At 39.1% G+C, this 17,955-nt stretch overlaps 1 protein-coding gene and 2 long non-coding RNA genes across 3 annotated transcripts; 1 reads left to right on the top strand and 2 right to left on the bottom strand.

Annotated features, from left to right (window-relative positions):
- Positions 1-1,994: 1,994 nt before the first annotated feature.
- On the bottom strand, positions 1,995-2,437 carry LOC131233565 (uncharacterized). Its single transcript, XR_009165280.1, has 2 exons — positions 2,304-2,437; positions 1,995-2,142 (listed from the first exon to the last, which is right to left on the bottom strand). It is a non-coding gene; the product is annotated as an uncharacterized LOC131233565 (long non-coding RNA).
- Positions 2,306-10,714, top strand: LOC131233563 (uncharacterized). The gene is made up of 4 exons (XR_009165278.1): positions 2,306-2,430; positions 9,548-9,616; positions 10,275-10,320; positions 10,635-10,714. It is a non-coding gene; the product is annotated as an uncharacterized LOC131233563 (long non-coding RNA).
- Positions 10,715-12,710: 1,996 nt separating this feature from the next.
- On the bottom strand, positions 12,711-14,206 carry LOC131233562 (late embryogenesis abundant protein 6). Its single transcript, XM_058230329.1, has 2 exons — positions 14,021-14,206; positions 12,711-13,434 (listed from the first exon to the last, which is right to left on the bottom strand). The coding sequence occupies exons 1-2, from the start codon at positions 14,105-14,107 to the stop codon at positions 12,895-12,897; spliced, it is 627 nt and encodes a 208-aa protein (XP_058086312.1). The 5' UTR covers positions 14,108-14,206; the 3' UTR covers positions 12,711-12,894.
- Between the last annotated feature and the right edge of the window lie 3,749 nt (positions 14,207-17,955).

Genomic DNA, 17,955 nt, shown 5'->3' with positions numbered 1-17,955 from the left:
TAGAAAGAGCTAAAAAAAATGAAGCATATCCAAGGTTCAAGTGAACCACACCATATAGAAAGTAGTGAGATTGAAAATCCACTGTTGAAAATTTCTTAGAAGCCAGCGCATTTTTAGATCATGCTAATGTTTATGTTTTCCCTTCATACAAAACATGTAAGGTAGCGGATAGACATCACGATGGGCCCTAAGAAGTTTTCAATTATAGGAGTTCAATTATTTCTTGTGGTATATTCCATTTAAGCCTTTGATTTGCCTCCTCCTTTTGGGGCTTATGCTTTAAATTGTTATGTCAAGATATATAGGTGATGTGAATAAATTTTATGCATCATGATAGTCTGCACCAATAAAAAATAACGACCATTTACTCATAACCATTTGCTTATAGTGAGATATATTTTATTTGTAGCAGTAACTCATTCTTTAGTTATAGAAAAAAGTGAAATTGAAAACTTCTTGAGCGACAAATTTTTTCAATGTAATTTATTCTTTAATTCATGATATTAAATTAAATTTTAAATCCAATGAATAGAAAAAATTTGATACATATCCCCATGCGGGCCCCACGACCCTTGACACATGACAGCATGGGCCCTTAAAATATGACAATTTTGACCACATATTTGATAGTAGGCCTCCCGGACAACGTCATCAAAAAGGGGTAAAGGATGCAGACTATAGTAGTATTTTTTTATCACAGACTAAAACCGTAGTGGGATTTATTACAGTTTTAATCCGTAGCTAAAAAGATACACACCATTAATAATTAACGGTGGCATAAGGGGCTCTATAAGGTCAAAAAATACATATGTTCTATCTAAGCCGTTCATATATTTTTAAATATTATTATAGGCATAAAATCAAAAATAAGCTAGATCAAAGGTTAAAGTGGACCACACGGTAGGAAATATGGAGTTTAAATCACATGTGCTTTCTATGGTGTGGTTCAATTGGTCCTTCAATCTACTTTAGGTTTAGAAATAAGTATTAAAATAATTTAATAAAATTAATGAACGGAATAGATAAAGCAAATACATCATAATGGGCCTCACTGAGCCCTCGAGAGGACCGTCTATGAGTCCCTCCGCCCAAAATTGGGTGCGCGCTCGAAACAGAGCCGCGCACAAATGTCCCCCGTTTCTCCCTGTCTGTCTCTCTCTCTCTCTCTCTCTCTCTCTCCCCGTTCCCTATCCCGTTTTCTCATCTCCCTCTCTCTCTCTCTCTCTCTCTCTCTCTCTCCGTTCCCACCGTCGGCTCTCTCACTCTCCCTCTCCCTCTCCCTCTGTCGAGCTCCCGCGCCCTCACTCTCCCTCCAACAGCACCGACTCTCCCGCGCCCTCACCGAGGCTTCTTCCTCTTCAAAGGTTCCCTCTCCCTTACATTTCTAGGGTTTGGTTGATTTCCTTGTTACTGCGACTTGAATCTGAGATTAAATGCTTTAAAAAAAATTATTATTCTGTAAAAGCTCGGTACAAGCAATGAATGCATGTGTCAGATCCACAGGACCATATCTCATTCCAAGTGATGCAATTGATAGGAAGTCAGATCTTGGTAGGACAGGGTTGTGACTCATTGCTCTCTGTTTTCTAGCCAATGGTTTCCTCTTTTGGTCGAAGGCATCCCTATCCTCAAACGTAGCTGAAGATCTTATTTCCGGCAGCCTAGAATCCTTCACTTTCATATGCAAAGAAAGGAAGAATGAATGAATGAAATAATGCAGCAGTTGACTGATGCCTAAACTGTTATCTATTTTCAGGGTTCACATGTTTTGCTCATCTTTAGCTATAACATTTATTTTTTCCTTAACATATGGATGCGCCTACACGCTATTAGTCTTAGTCAATGAGTTATCATAATCTCTTGTTTTTCTGTATCACTGTATGTACCAGATGCTTCAGATGTTTGCTAGAGTATGTAAATCCCTTGCAGTCATGGCATGTGAGAGATAAAAATAACTCATTAGAACTTGTAGGCTTATTTAGTTTTTGTTTAAAAACCACTATCTGTTTGGGATCACTTCTGTATGATTTTCACATACTTCACCACACCTTTTATCATCTTCACAAACTTCCAATCTATGTAAGAAGGTTTACCATACTGCCCTTAATCAATGTTCACCGGCTGCTTAGCTATTCCAAATGCCTGCCAACTCATTAGTTTTTGACTAACTAGCATATGCCGTTTTCACAGAAGCAAAAGTTGCTCAATTCACATCTGCCACAATTTGGTTTGGTGAAGAGATTTTGGAAACATCTGCTGGAACATGAGGTAATATATCTTGCTAATATTTAAGAAAAATATACCTGTGCAACTCATTAGTTTTCGACGAACTAGCATATGCCATTTTTACAGAAGCAAACGTTGCTCAATTCACATCCGCCACAATTTGGTTTGGTGAAGAGATTTTGGAAATATCTGCTGGAACATGAGGTAATATATCTTGCTAATATTTAACAAAAATATATTTGACTGCTCCAAAAGATGATGCATTATAAGAAACGGACAGTGCGATCATCTAAGTTAGATGGCTAGTTGCCAAACTCCAACAGTATGCCTCAGAGAACCTCTAATGCCAATTAATCCTACGAGTACATAAATGCATGCCTATCAAGTATCAAGTAATAAATGCAGGCTGACTCATGCAACTTGGTTATGGAAGAAAGGTAACATGAATTCCCGCGTTCACGTCGTGATTGTCAATCCCAGGTATCGAAGTGACCACTTTAAGAAATGTCTCTATCCTCTGCGCCAACTGTCCATGCTTCAAGAACAAAATACACATCTTTCAACTACATCTTGATGGAAAAAAAAACAAAAACAAGGGAATAGAGACAACAAAGATAAGTTCAGGACACTAGCTGACCTCAGCTTTCAACTTGGGGATGACATCTTGCCGTTTGCATATTGCATGTGAATGGTGGAGATATTTGAGTAGGGTATGGAGCTTGGCAGGCCAACATTCATGTTAGGTATGGTATGGAGCTTGACAGGCCATCCATTGTGTGCGTCCCACTTGGATGAGGGGTCGAATGAAGTTTCAGCTGTAGCCAAAACTCAGGTGGGCCGCAACAACTAATTTTAGATATTTTAGGCATGATTTCACAGTGCTTCAGATGGGGTGGCCCACTTGTGTTCCGGATATGTATATATGTATAAAAATCACAAAAAATTTCAAGAGTCTATTTGTTCTCCATAGTTAAAGTCTAAAGCCTTTGCCAGAACATGAATGTTGGCCTGCCAAGCTCCATACCATACCTTTGCCAGAATCGTCAATAAGCATTCTTCGGAGATAATCCACAAAAATAAACTTCTAATCCACAGATTGAGTTGTTTTTAGATCTGGAAGTCTAGCGGGACATTGAATTTGTCAATGGAACATTGGTTGTTTTTTCCCTTTTCCCAGTTTTTCTTTTAACCATCTCTAGTTAACCTTCATTGCAGAAGGAAAATGAACTCTCTGATGGAGAAAAGAATGAAAGAAGGCTGAAAGAAATTAGATTTGAAATACCAGAGGTGGATTTTCCACCGTTAAGGTGTCTACTCTGGCTACTTTGGTTAAATTTTGTACAGTTTCCATCATTTTGTTTGGTTAAATTAGAATGAACTCTCTGCTTGCAATGGTTTGTTTGGTTTTCAGGAGCAGAGTGTTTGCTCTTGTGATGGAGAGGATGGACGAGTTCACTTTGAAATTCCCGTGGTAAAATCTCTACTCCTTCAATGAAGATTCACACATGCACACACACATGGAGAGTTCTCTGAGCAACTTTTGTGGGAGTGCTATCTTGTGCATTTCTTTCTCCCATTGGAAGAAATAGATTGCTAATGCCATTCTTTTTTTCAAAGACATGTGTGACACCAAAAATTTCCAATTGTAATTATATATAGCTTGATGGTTAGCACTGTTATTATGCGGACACCGGTGCATTCAAGGTGTACCAACGAAGAAAGCGCCAACCACAAGTGCCGTCCTTGTGGATAGACGAATATTGAGGAGTTGAAGACCTTTCACATGTGATTGGACATATAGAAGACCCCACTTAGGGAAGACACATGTGAAGAAAGATTGGAGAAAGAGGACCGAGCGCCCAAACTTTCCCATACTTATGTTATTTGCACGTTTTTTGACTTAGTTAGCGGTCTTTTAGTAATCTTATATCTTTATTTGCTTATCCTAGGGGTATTTTAGTAATTTTATGTCTTTATGTGCTTATTTAAGTGGGGTAAAGCCCTAAACACGAATTTCAACTATTGATGAATGAAAAGCAAACCCTTTGGTTGCCTCCTTCTTCTCTTCTCTCTAATGGTGCTTCTTCTCTCCCCTTGATCTTCTTCTTCTAATTTCTTCTTGTGCCCCTCCAACTTCCTCAAGGTAATAACTTTCTATCTTCTATTTTTTTGTTTTGGCTAATTCCTCTTCGATCAAAATCTTGAGAACCGATCTAAACCCTAAATCCCCAAATTCTCAAATCCCTAATCCGAGAAACTTCTTGGTTCTTCGGACTAGTGATCTTCATTGATCGATTGGGTGTGACCATGCAAGATCGGGAGGTCTCATCCTTCGCCGGATCCAACCTAAGTAGTAATTGAATTCCATACTCCATGGTTGTAGTGATGGCCCACTCCATTGCATGTTTCCTTTATGATTTTCTCGGTTATGATGATTATTGTTAGAATTTTAGATCATTTATTCCTTTTATTTCCATTGCTTAATTATGTCCATGAGCATGCATCATAATTAGGGCCGTCTTGCGTCAAATTTGGTATCAAAGCCTAGGCTTGCATGGTTTTTGTCTAGATCGAGTTACCAAATTAGGGTTTTGATTTTTAGGTTTAACTTGGGAAAGTTTCAAGTTTAGAAAGTTTTCAATTTTCGAAACTTTTCAATTTTAGAAAGTTTCTAATCTGGAAAATTTTCAGAGTTGAATATTCGTTTGTTTTGAAACACAAGGCCGGGGTTGAAAACAAACCAGCGGATGCCCTTAGTAGGAGAGTGGCGTTGCTCAACTCTTTGAGTGTAGAGGTAGTCGGATTTGAGCAACTGAAAGATGAATACCCCATATGTCCTGATTTTGGGGGTACTTACACGTCGCTCTCTAGTGACCAGCATATTATGGGTGGATATGTTCTTAAAGATGGCTTTCTTTTCAAGGGAGACAGACTTTGTATTCCCCGTATGTCCCTTCGTGAATTCCTCATCTGGGAGCTTCATTCAGGAGGGATAGCTGGCCATTTTGGTCGTGATAAGACCATTGCCCTCGTGGAAGATCGTTTCTATTGGCCAAGCCTCAAGCGAGACGTAGCCAAAGTTTTAGGGCAGTGTCGAACATGTCAGCTGGCAAAGCAAAGAAAGCAAAATACTGGGTTGTACACGCCATTGCCAATGCCACATGCTCCGTGGCAGGACATTAGTATGAACTTCGTGCTCGGGCTTCCCAAGACTATAAAAAAGCACGATTCCGTTTTTGTCATTGTGGACCGTTTTTCTAAAATGGCACATTTCCTCCCATGTTCGAAGACGTCAGATGCGTCTCATGTTGCTCGTATCTTTTTTGATGGTGTGGTGCGTCTCCATGGGTTACCTAAAACCATAGTGTCTGATCGTGATGTTCGATTTACTAGCTATTTTTGGAAGACACCGTGGCACATTATGGGAACTCGTTTGCAATTTTCAACTGCTTAACACCCACAAAAAGATGAACAAAATGAAGTGGTAAACCGTAGCCTTGGAAATCTTCTACGTTGTCTAGTGGGTGAACATGTTAAGACTTGGGACCTAATTTTACCAACTGCTGAACTTGCTTATAATGGGTCAGTTAATAGATCTACAGGGTTGAGTCCTTTTGAAATTGTAAGTGGTTATAAACCTAGAATGCCCATAGATCTCTTACCTATGTCTGTTACCCAAAGGTCTTCTGAGTCAACCGATGCATTCGCACTCCATATTCATGATTTGCATACACATATTAGACAGCGGTTAAATAAGAGCAATAAGATTATAAAGTTTCAGCTGATTCTCATCGTAAAGTGCAAGAATTTCAAGAAGGAGACTATGTAATGGTGCGAATAAGGCTAGAGCGATTCTCTCAAGGATCTGCAAAGAAATTACAAGCGCGTAGTGCTGGACCATTCAAGATATTACAAAAGGTTGGGTCCAACGCGTATCGGGTTGACCTTCCACCTGAAATGAGCATTAATCCAACTTTTAATGTGGAAGATCTAGTCCGTGCCCATACTCCCATTGTTGATACATCGTCCCTTTCATGTCATTTTTCTGAGTTTGCTACCCAACCCCTTCCACCACCTCCTCCAACCATTACCCATAAAGAAGCAATTGAGGAAATCTTGGATGACGAGATAGTATCCACGAGAGATGGGGGTTTCCAAAGGTATCTTGTCAGGTGAAAAAACAAACCATCGTCTGAATCTACGTGGCTGTCGGGCGACGCATTACAAGGTATTAATCCAGATCTACTCGAGCGCTACAAAAGTTTCAACTCGTCAGAGTCGAGTTTTTCTCACCCGAGGGGAATTGATGCGGACACAGGTGCATTTAAGGTGTACCAAAGAAGAAAGCGCCAACCACAAGTGTTGTCCTTATGGATAGGCGAATATTGAGGAGCTGAAGACCTTTCACGTGTGATTGGACATATAGAAGACCCCACTTAGGGAAGACACATGTGAAGGAAGATTGGAGAAATAAGACCGAGCACCCAAACTTTCTCATACTTATGTTATTTGCGCATTTTTTGACTTAGTTAGGGGTCTTTTAGTAATCTTATATCTTTATTTGCTTATCCTAGGGGTATTTTAGTAATTTTATGTCTTTATTTGTTTATTTAAGTGGGGTAAAGCCCTAAACACGAATTTCAACTATTGATTAATGAAAAGCAAACCCTTTGGTTGCCTCCTTCCTCTCTTCTCTCTAATGGTGCTTCTTCTCTTCCCTTGATCTTCTTCTAATTTCTTCTTCGGTCCCTCCAACTTCCTCAAGGTAATAACTTTCTTTCTTCTATTTTTTTGTTTTGGCTAATTCCTCTTCGATCAAAATCTTGAGAACCGATCTAAACCCTAAATCCCCAAATTCTCAAATCCCTAATCCGAGAAACTTCTTGGTTCTTCGGACTAGTGATCTTCATTGATCGATTGGGTGTGACCATGCAAGATCGGGAGGTCTCATCCCTCGCCGGATCCAACCTAAGTAGTAATTGAATTCCATACTCCATGGTTGTAGTGATGGCCCGCTCCATAGCATGTTTCCTTTATGATTTTCTCAGTTATGATGATTAGTGTTAGAATTTTATATCATTTATTCCTTTTATTTCCGCTGTTTAATTATCTCCATGAGCATGCATCATAATTAGGGCCGTCCTGCAAAGTTATTTACTTGCAAAGAGTCGGTCTCAATCCAAAAATCAACAGTAAAATAGAAAACTGCAATTTATGGAAGTAAAGAGAATCCTTAAAGCTTCACATTGATTTACCCAAGACTTAAAAAAGGACTGTCAACTGATTAACATCCTTTTTGTGGGTATTGCTACAATTCTCTATTTGCTGTTCTGTCATTTTTGGTGCTCAATGGAGAGCGGAACTGAAAGTTGTTGTCCATATGTTAAATTTCCAAACAAATTTCCAAGTTCTATGTTAGTATCTTCTAGAATTTCTGCCGTAGATTTTTTCCCCCTTTTTAGATGAAATTCAACATGATCTTCCAAATTGTATATCTTTGATTCTTAGAACCAATACAAGCAATCTCTTCCTACATAGCTCTACAGGGTTTCTCTCCATCTGTCTGTGATGCCCCCAAAGAATCCAACTTCAAAACTTATTTAATCAATTCAACAAACTCAGAAGTATCCATACATTTTTGTCATTCTTTTGTTAGTCAATGGACCAAGGCAGATAAGCCAGTTGTGTCTTCTGAGCATTTTGGACTATGACATATCTTGCTTCTTAGTTGCCGTGACAAAGTGAACAGTTGTACATCTCACAGATTCTCAACTAGATGGAATGATTACTAAGACTAGTTGTATAGATATTGTTACTTTGCATCTACTAACTACACACCACATTAAAATTATCCAGAAATAGGTCTGACCAAAATGTCTTGTAAGATTTTGGCTTAAGCGGAGTAAGCAGTCAGTATCAAACATTAATTTGAGTCCCTAACTTCCCATCTTCATTGTAATATTTTTTTACTCAATGATATGGTGATTCTTGTGAACCTAGGCAGATTTTTGAAGGTTCTTCCTTAGTAACCAACCCTGGATCTATGGATATTTTTTGAAGGTTCTTCCTTTGTTGCTTTTGCACTTGCAAGCATAGTGAGCAACCCTGGATCTATGGATATTTTTGTTATGTTTTTGTGCCGTATTTGTCTTGTTGTTTGAGATTGCATGTTTAGTTAATGGATTTTCTGTTGTTGAATGGCACATTTTTTGGCTCATTGAAGCACAAAAGTGGTCAATAGAAATGTATTTACCACATTTTGTTTTCAGCTACAAATATGAGCATACATTGCACTTGCTTATTTTGTTATGCTTATTATTGAAGATCTGTAACTTCCCTACATATTTTTCATACTTTAGTCTTCACAAAATTCTATAGGAGTTTTTTGGTGCTCATGTGGTGTGTGATTGGTAGCAATCTTACAAAGTACGGACTCGGGAATAATTTGCCAAGGCAATAAACTGTGGTTTGCAAGAAACTTGGGAAATTTTTGGGAAGAATTTGTTAAAAAATGGAATTGTTTTCCTCTGAAAAAGAGAGGTAGAATATACGTTTATTGAGGTTTTCAAACACTCATTAGATAATTGAACATTTAATGAATTTTTTGTTAATTTGCTTATTAATTTTAGATACTCTTATGTTATGAAGAATTCATGAATTATTTGGGAAGATTTCTTTTTCTATAAAATTCGCTAATAGTTGGCAATTTTCTTTTTTCTTTTTCAAAAAGTTGGTGAATCTTGTTAGAAGGTGGTAACAGAACAAAATTCATATGGGCTGCGATGCTTTCCACCTACCATTGGTCTTAGATTTTGTTAGTCTATGCATGTTCTAATAGCTCAATTAATGAGCAAAAGTCATGAAGTATCTTGCTGTCTCAGATCAGTGGCTGATGATTAAAAAAACACAATGGCCTCAAATAATCTTGATCTTGGCAAGAATGGCTGATAAACTTCGATTAACTAGAAGTCAATGAGCCAAATAGACCTATTCTTGAGACTGGTGGATCTTGGCTGAGCAAGAGTTTGATGACTTCACACTCTGGTAGCATGTGATATGCTGAAGGATTATTTCCACTTACTCCTTTTTTCCTCTTATATGGAGAGAAACAGGATGGAGAAAATGTATCAAAATTAGCTAGTCCTGGTACTATTTCATTTTGTAAACAAATCTTGAAATAAAACTGAGTGAATCAATGACCAATATAACAAATCTTCATTTCATTTCCTTTTAGAATCAGTTTCCAATTGGAAAATAGATGCTTTTTAATTAGTTGTACTATGGTCTTATAAAATTGTACTCTTTCTTTTGAATGTTTAAGGCATTATCTACGAGGATTCAACCTGGATTGGAACAAAAGGTTGTTCTTCCGTGAGATTCGTATCTTCAGGTGGTGTTTCAAATTTCTCTGATGCACCAATTCCATTCAGTTTTGTGGTGTACATATGCTCTTTCATGTCTTCTTTGAATCTGCAAGGCTGCTTTGTGGAACCATCTGATGTACATTTCATGCAGGGTTATTTCGATAATGTTTCAGAGCATCTCAGACTAGGACCACCATTATATTTTGTTGTGAAGAACTTCAACTATAGGTATTATGATAAATGTTATTTTACTCATCTGCCATTCTTTTGATTTCTAGATTTCCAATATGATGGCATTTCATGGGAATTTAGCATTAAGTACTGTCCAGCAGTTGTGATATTAACACTTCAATTCCTTCTGTTTCTGGGAATCATCAAAATTAACTGATTCTATTGAGCATTCACTACAAGGGTTTTGGAAGAATTATGAGAATATTGATGCATACATAATCAGACCTATTGGATCATAATGCTGTCTTGGACAACTAATTCTTCTTTGACTTGGAAATCATCAAGTTGAACAAAAAAAAATTTTATAAAAAGGAAAAAATGAAAGAAAATAATTTGAACCTGGAAACACCAATATTCCCCCTCCTGCTGCACTCTAATATCATCTCTTGCACGCAAATATTTACTAGTACCAAGCATCTGATTCTTGAAGGTGTCTCTTCCTGTCATTTGCAGATTGGATTGGAGGGCGAGCATCTAAATATTTTCTCTAACCTTTGAGGTGTGTTTGGATACATAATCCATGCAGAAATGGAAATTGCTTTTCATTGGCTTTGCATTTTGTGCTGTTTTAGACGATGAATTATATGTTTGCAAGGTGTATTGCCTGATATTCATGCCATTCAGTTTGTTTAATGCTTTGCATCTTCATAGTTACATGCTTAACCAGAAACTATATCCTTAGTGGTAATCCAAGTCTATATTGTTTTTCTTTTTAGAAATGATATAGTTTCTTTCTATGGCACTCATGAATTTGATGAAAGAAACTATATCCTTAGTGGTAATCTAAGTCTACGCTCATGAATTTTATGGCAGGATGATTATGCGGCGCCCGATGACGATGAATATGAGGAGAAGATGAAGAAGAAACTATATCATTTTTCTTTTTAGAAATGTAAGTTAAGTCCTTTTAGATTGGTTTAAGCTCCCATTTCTCACAATTTTTATTTATTTATCTATTTTTAAAATTCAGATATACAGATTTAAAATTCAGTTACGGGACCATATTATAATTTTTACCAGGGAATGTACTGGTAAGAGACACCATTGTTATTAACATTCTTATCAAAATTAAATAGCTACGGATATTAACCGTAGTAACTATCTGGAAACCGCAGCTGCTACTAGCCTTGTATTTGCTACGGCTCTTGTGAAGCTACAAATATAATCCGTAGTTGTATGTGATCTTGGTACGGATAGAGTAGCTACGGATTACATTCGTGGTCATATCTTGGGTATTGCTACAGTAGTAATTGCTACGGATTTCCTACGGATTAAAACCGTAGTATTATATTTTCGTTACGGATTTTATTCGTAGCTTTTGTCCCTTTTCTGGTAGTGATAAAAGTCTGGGTCTACGTTATCATGTGTTAAGAGTAAAAAACTGTCAAGGTTTTGAGGTTGTCATGTGTTAAAGGCCGAGATTGTCCTATGCTAAAAGTCTAGGTTATTATGTGTCAACCTATTCCTTAACACATGACAACCTACACACATGATCACAATCATGACCTAGACTCTTAACACATGATAACTTGAGACCCTAAACACAGAACAATCAAGACTCTCAACACATAAGAACCCAAACCTAAATCCTTAACACATAAGGACCTAAACTCTTAACACATGACCACTTCAACCATGACAATATATTACAAAATTCAAAATTTATCCCTTTCATTGTTTTCCATATGACCATTCTTCTTTTACCTCAAATAAATTTTATCTCTTTCATTGTTTTCCATATGACCATTCTTCTATACCTCAAATTCATTCTAACAATGACTTCAACCCCAACAACTACCCGGAAGATTTATCTTTATCCAAAACCAAAAATAACTTCCATCTAAAAAAATGTTATTCTAAAAATAAAAAATAAAAAATCCATTTAAAATTGTCTTCCCCGTATCTTAGAGAATGTGGTCGTCGAATAAAAACAATAATATTTTTTCTAAGGCATTAGAAATAGTCGGCGGTGCCTATAGGCAGGAGAAATTGATGGAGTCAAATGTATGCTTAAAATGCAGTTTAAATGGAGTAAGGGCCTGTTTGTTTTTCAAAGAAATGGAAAATACCTGGAAAATAGTAATTATTACAATTTCACAGCGTTTGAAAATTCATGGGAATTTGTGCCTGTGAAATTGGTTTAAAAGATGTAATTTTAATTTTTGAAATGCAAGGTAATGCCAATGATATATCCATTCCATAAGTCTGTTTTATTACAATATTTTAGAGCATGAGACAAAAAATGAGGCGGATCTGACACTCAAGTGGCCCACGCCAAAAGAAATAGTGGCCCTACAAAGTTTTTAACGGTAAGTATTCGATTCCTTTTTTTGTATGACGTGATCCAATTGAGTATTGGATATGCCTCAATTTTTTACTCATGCTATGAATTCAACTGAAATAATGGATGAACGGTGTCGATAAGCGAAATGCATCACAGTGGGACCCACAAATATTTTGTAATATTCTTGGTTTTCGTGTCAAAAAGTAAGTAATCAAATCAAGTAAGTTGTAAATGCAAGGGGAAGTAATTATTACTTTTTTACGTTGCATTTACCATTTCACCCGAAAAACAAACAGGCCCTAAAAAGAGGAGGAAACCGCAGGAAGAAGAAGAAGCTCCAAACGGGAGCCATCATCTAATTCTCAAAAGTGAAAAGAATATATTTGAGAGGATAGATTTTTGGAACTTTGGGTCATACCAAAAGGCTAGTACGGTCAAAACCCTCTTGAATGCCCGGATTGTTTGAAAAGTGTCGAGTTCAGAGAAATGCTCCCCCCTCAAATGGGATCCAGGATCCATATGGTCCGAACTTAACAGTGAAGGGTCCGATGATCAACCTTGACATCGGGCCTTCTAAGATTAAAAAAAGAAGCAGACATCACACATGATAAAACAGATCCTAACCACTGTAATAACATCAAACATGCTACCGTCTCTTACATGTAAAAGTAATGACCCAAATTACATTGAAGAGAGAGAGAGAGAGAGAGAGAGAGAGAGAGAGACCCGGCACGAAGCAACCACAACAGAGGTCATGGTCCGTGAATCTCATAACTGGCTAATCTAGATCTAGAGGTACTTCTCAGCCGGAGGGTACCCAGCAGCTGGGTACGATGGGTCGACGGCCCCGGTCGTTGGAGCCAGTGCGCCAGGAGGGTAGTGGTGGCCGTGGTGTTCGTGTGTGGCAACGAGCTGGTCTTCCGGACAGGTGGTCTGGACCACTGCAGCCCCTGCGGTAGGATGCGCGGCTCCGACCGGGTAGTGGTGAGCAGGGGTGCCGACGGCTGGGTACGATGGGTCGACGGCCCCGGTCGTAGAAGGCAGTGCGCCAGGAGGGTAGTGGTGGCCGTGGTGTTCGTGTGTGGCAACGAGCTGGTCTTCCGGACGGGTGGTCTGGACCACTGCAGCCCCTGCGGTAGGATGCGCGGCTCCGACCAGGTAGTGGTGAGCATGGGTGCCGACGGCGTGAGCATGCTTGGCGTTCTCCTTGTTGGCCTTGTGCTCGACCTTGGCCGCGTGCATCTCCATCTTGGCTTCAGCTTCTTTGGCCTTCCTTCGCTCATGCGCTATTTCCTTCTCGGTTTCGTTCCTCGCACTAGCTTTCTCAGCCTGCCATGTTACAAACATTACTCAGTTACGCTTGGGTAAAAAGACCACTGTGCCCTCAGAAATACCAATGTTTCCGCTGCCGTGCATGGGCGTTTTGGTAAAGGTAGGGACTCATTTTTACACGGAAGTATCGGATGCTGGGTGCTATGACATGGTATCATCTCAAATCCGAGCCGCCCATATGATCCCAACTGGGATTGCTGGACAACGATCACAACATGTGGTATCGTGCCACGTTCTCCACCAACATGCTGATTGTATAGGACATCTGTACCATCAAAACTGTAGGCCCTACCATGAATATCACTAGCGCAAAAATCAGACCGCTTCATTCATCAGGGGAATCAACTGATGACCAACGGTCTGATTTGTGATGTGATTCACCTAGTGAATAAATCAGCCTGATTTTCAATAGTAGTGACCTTCAAGGTGGCCCGTACCATTTTGATGGTACTGATTTTCACAAAAAAGGCAAATTGGCAGGAACGACAGTACGGTACAGCAACTTGTGGTACCGTTGGCTGTATGTAATCGGATCTCCCAAGTAATATTGGTCAAGAAAGAACGGTAGAAGATACGTGCATACCTTTTCTTCTACCTTAGCTTTGTAAATGTCGATATGCTCTTTGGCTACACTGGCTGCATTGCTCACCTTCTCTTTCACAGCCTGCATCTTTCCTTCTTTTCAGCCTTTCCCTCTCAATCAAGCAAAACCCGATATTCTTAACAGAAGCAAAAAACTCGAGCAAAACTCGTTCTTCCTGTTGAAGTCGGGCACCTCCTCCTATTATTATATAGTCCTGCAGAAATTACATGTCGCGCAAAGTCGCCATACGCTGCCGCGTCGCACGCCACGTGTCGCGGAGATGAGGTGTATGTTCCAGGCTTCTCGCCACGTGTACTGGCCCACCTTATTTCTTTCTTGAAAGCGTCACGTAGCGAGCGTCTACAAGGAGGGAGCGGATTAGGTGCGGCCCTGACCTCAAGCAAGACGGTGCAGCTAATACCATGGGCCACCTATCCACGCCGTCCATCCGTGTGTTTTCAGATAAAAGGGGGCGCCAGTTGGGCACTAACCCTACAGGGCCTCGCTAGAGGCGGACGGTCGTATCAAGGAATCGGTGGGCCCATAATATATATGTTTTATCCACATTCATCTATTTTCCCGGAACAATTTTGAGGGATGGGTAAAAAAGCAAAGTGAAGGCTCAATTAAACCACACCATATAAAGCAACGGAGATTAAAAGCTTGCTTCTGAAAATTCACTTGGGTGAGAAACGTTTTGAATTAAGCTGGTTTTTACATTTTCCTTTAATGGTTGGGATTCAATCTCCATTTCTTTCTTTGGTGTGGTCTACTTGAGCCTTCAATCCACTTCCGTTTAGAACTCATGCCTTCAAATAATCTGTCAAAATGATTGAAAAGTGTGAATAAAATAAAAATATCTCAGTGGATCCCACGAATCCCCTAATAGGACAGTCTGTCTCTCATGGCGGGGTATTACCCAATCCACCCTATTTTTTGGACAGGAGCTAGAAGTAGGTCCAAATATGATGTAAGGGATATTGTAAGAGACAATAATGATTGAATGTCCACACCCATTGTAATATTTATTTACCATCCAACCTGTTAATAAGGTCAAATAAATCATTACTTGATTCAAAACTTTTGTAGCTTATTATGGTATGGTTAACCTATTGTTTATTATTATTATTACACACACCCATGTACACCGTAGTGGGATTTCACCACCTATGGGTTTCGAACCCAAGACCTAGTGTTGAAACTCCTTAGAGCCTAGGACTGGAACCCAAATTTGGATTGTTTCATTTTGGGGCTCATGCCCAAAAATAATCATGTAAAGGTGATGGATGGCATGGATATAGAATTCATGCATCAAGGTAGGTCCCACAATAAGAGTGTTGGGTGACACAGGCCGCACTTAACCTGCTCTCCTCATCTGTTTTCCAAATCATTTCACCACATTATCACAAAAAATAAGCATAGCATAGGAAATGGTGATGATTGACTTTTAATGGGCGATGAAGCTTATATTTATTCTTTTCCCTATATCCAACCTTATGTCACCTTATCAACTGATTTGATAGCAAATAAACACTAAGGAAACATTAAGGTACACCCTAAGAAGTTTTTAATGGTAGGGCAGCCAATCACCACTGTTTCCCATGACATGTTCTACCTAATAATTAGATCTGCATCAATTTTGGAATGAAATCCTACAATGATCTGAAAAAATAGTTGGATGGTGTGGTTGACGAATACATACATCAAGGTTGGCCCCACGGTAGGGGCCGCAAGTCTTGGCGAGGCAGGGGTCTCACCTAATCCACCCTCTAATGACTCCCTGTTGTTCTTTGCGTGTTATTCACTCTAGTTGGGTGATCACTCCAGTTGGGTTGCAGGTTAAGCTCAGCAAAATGGTAGTCCATTTAAAGTAATGAGTAGCCCTTAAGTCATCCATATATTGAATCAATGTGCCAGTTGAATAACCAAACCCAACTCATACCTAAAGCAAAATTATCTTTGTCATAGCTTTATTATTAGCTTGTGTCTTTTTGGTTTTGTTTTGTTTTATTTTATTTTGTTTTCTTTAATTAAAATTTTAAAGAACAAATGAATATTTAATCATTTTAAGTGAGCCAATGGTTGGTTTAGGAATCCAAACCGTTGGTTTGTTGAATCTGCTTTTATGGAAGCTCCATAAATGTTATAACTCTATGAAGAGCCAATAAACCTAATAAAAAATATTGCAGTTGCTATATAAGGTCGGATTAAGACTTAGGAGGTTGAATCAGGCTATAATTTTAAGCAAGCTGGTTTGGGCCTCCAGGTAATGGATACTAGGTTGTGTTAGGGTTATGTTTTTCAACCCATTAATCAATTGGGTAGGAGTTGGGCTGACCTCAACTCAAATTCAGCTCATTACTATGCTTATAATTATTTGATGATTTTTCCATGATCATATTGGATTCCAAACATGAAGTGTTTGGTTGAATGGCAAGTAGGATCTTCTAATATATTAGATAACTTTCATCTCTGTTTTTTGTGTTTAAAATTCTTATCCAACGTGCACCACGGGCACTATATGCAATCCACATTGGGTTGACTCCATCCTAGCCTTGTCTGTTCAAGTCTTTTTGTCATGGAATAACTAGGGTTCGTTTGGGAGTTGGATCTGGGACTAGATGCAATTTGCATTCATCTGGCTCCATCATTTCTAGGATTTGCTTGGAAGTTTGTATTTGAAATGCATTGAAATTATATATTATATTTACATAAATTTGAATTGGAATCCTATTAAAGAAATGCATTAACATTTTATAGTATTTACATGTATTTGAATTTTATTACTAAATTAATTTTAATATCTTAAATTAGTATATATTTGTGATATTTGAGAAAATAATTGAGCCTTGGGTGGGCACAAGCAGGATAATAGCTTAGTGGGTGAAGCCCTCACTTTAGGGGCCACCTCGATATATGTGTTGTATATCTATGATGTCCATCTGTTTCGCAGACCATTTTAGAGCATCATACCAAAAATGAAGAAGATCCAAATCTTAGTGGCCATACCACTGAAAAAACAATGGTGATTGAACACCCACATGTAAAAACATCTTAACGCCCACTTTAATGTTTATTTGTTCTTGAAAAGGCAAATACAAACAGACTTCAATGAAGGGAAAACGCAAATAACAGCTTGATCCAAAACTTTTGCAGCATATAAGAAGTTTTTACCTGTGGAATTCAATCTCTAATGTGGTTGACCTAAGGTTTGATTCTGCCTGATTTTTTAAAATCATGCCTTAAAATGATAAGGCAAAATGGATAGATGGCGTGGATATAAAACACGTACATCAAGGTGGCCCCACGGCCAAGGCCTCACTAGCTAAGCTGTTGCCATGTCTCACCTAATCCGTGTCCAGATTTCAAACCTGGTCGATTTATTACGCGGGCTCCACGTGCCAGCCGTCGTGAAAGGTATAACCCAGTAGTTAGAAGGCCTGATTGTGGGCAAGTACATGGCCACGATCGTCAACACGTGATGGATAGTGGCGACTTGTGACGCGTGCGACATTTCACACGCTTGCTGTGAGGTGAGGCCGACGGTGGCCTCCAATATTGACCCGTGGATAAGACTCGTGGGAGTAAGCCTCAAATGGCACACGCGCGGGACTCGGTCATCCATCTAGAGCCATTCTCTAGCCCAAAAATCAGGCCTTGTGAATTCATGGACAACCGTTCACGATGGCTGCTAACAGGCAGCCCACGTGATGGATTGGGCTGACTTTCGGGCCAAGGAATGTTTGCTAGGAGCCCTAGAGGGACGTGGATTGCCTTCAGGCCCTAGCTGCTGGTCCTGTAGACATAGGCTGTGTTGGCCTACCAAGATGAATGTGTTATATTTACTCCGGTTCATCTGTTTCACCAGCTCAGTTGTAGAACGTGAGCCCAAACATAAGTTAGATACAAAGCTCAAGCGGACCACACCATGTAAA

This window comes from Magnolia sinica, chromosome 18, assembly GCF_029962835.1.
Source record: "Magnolia sinica isolate HGM2019 chromosome 18, MsV1, whole genome shotgun sequence".
Lineage (NCBI taxonomy): Eukaryota > Viridiplantae > Streptophyta > Magnoliopsida > Magnoliales > Magnoliaceae > Magnolia > Magnolia sinica.
The sequence above is the reverse complement of the archived record's forward strand: the minus strand, read 5'-3'. Positions and strand labels throughout refer to the sequence as shown.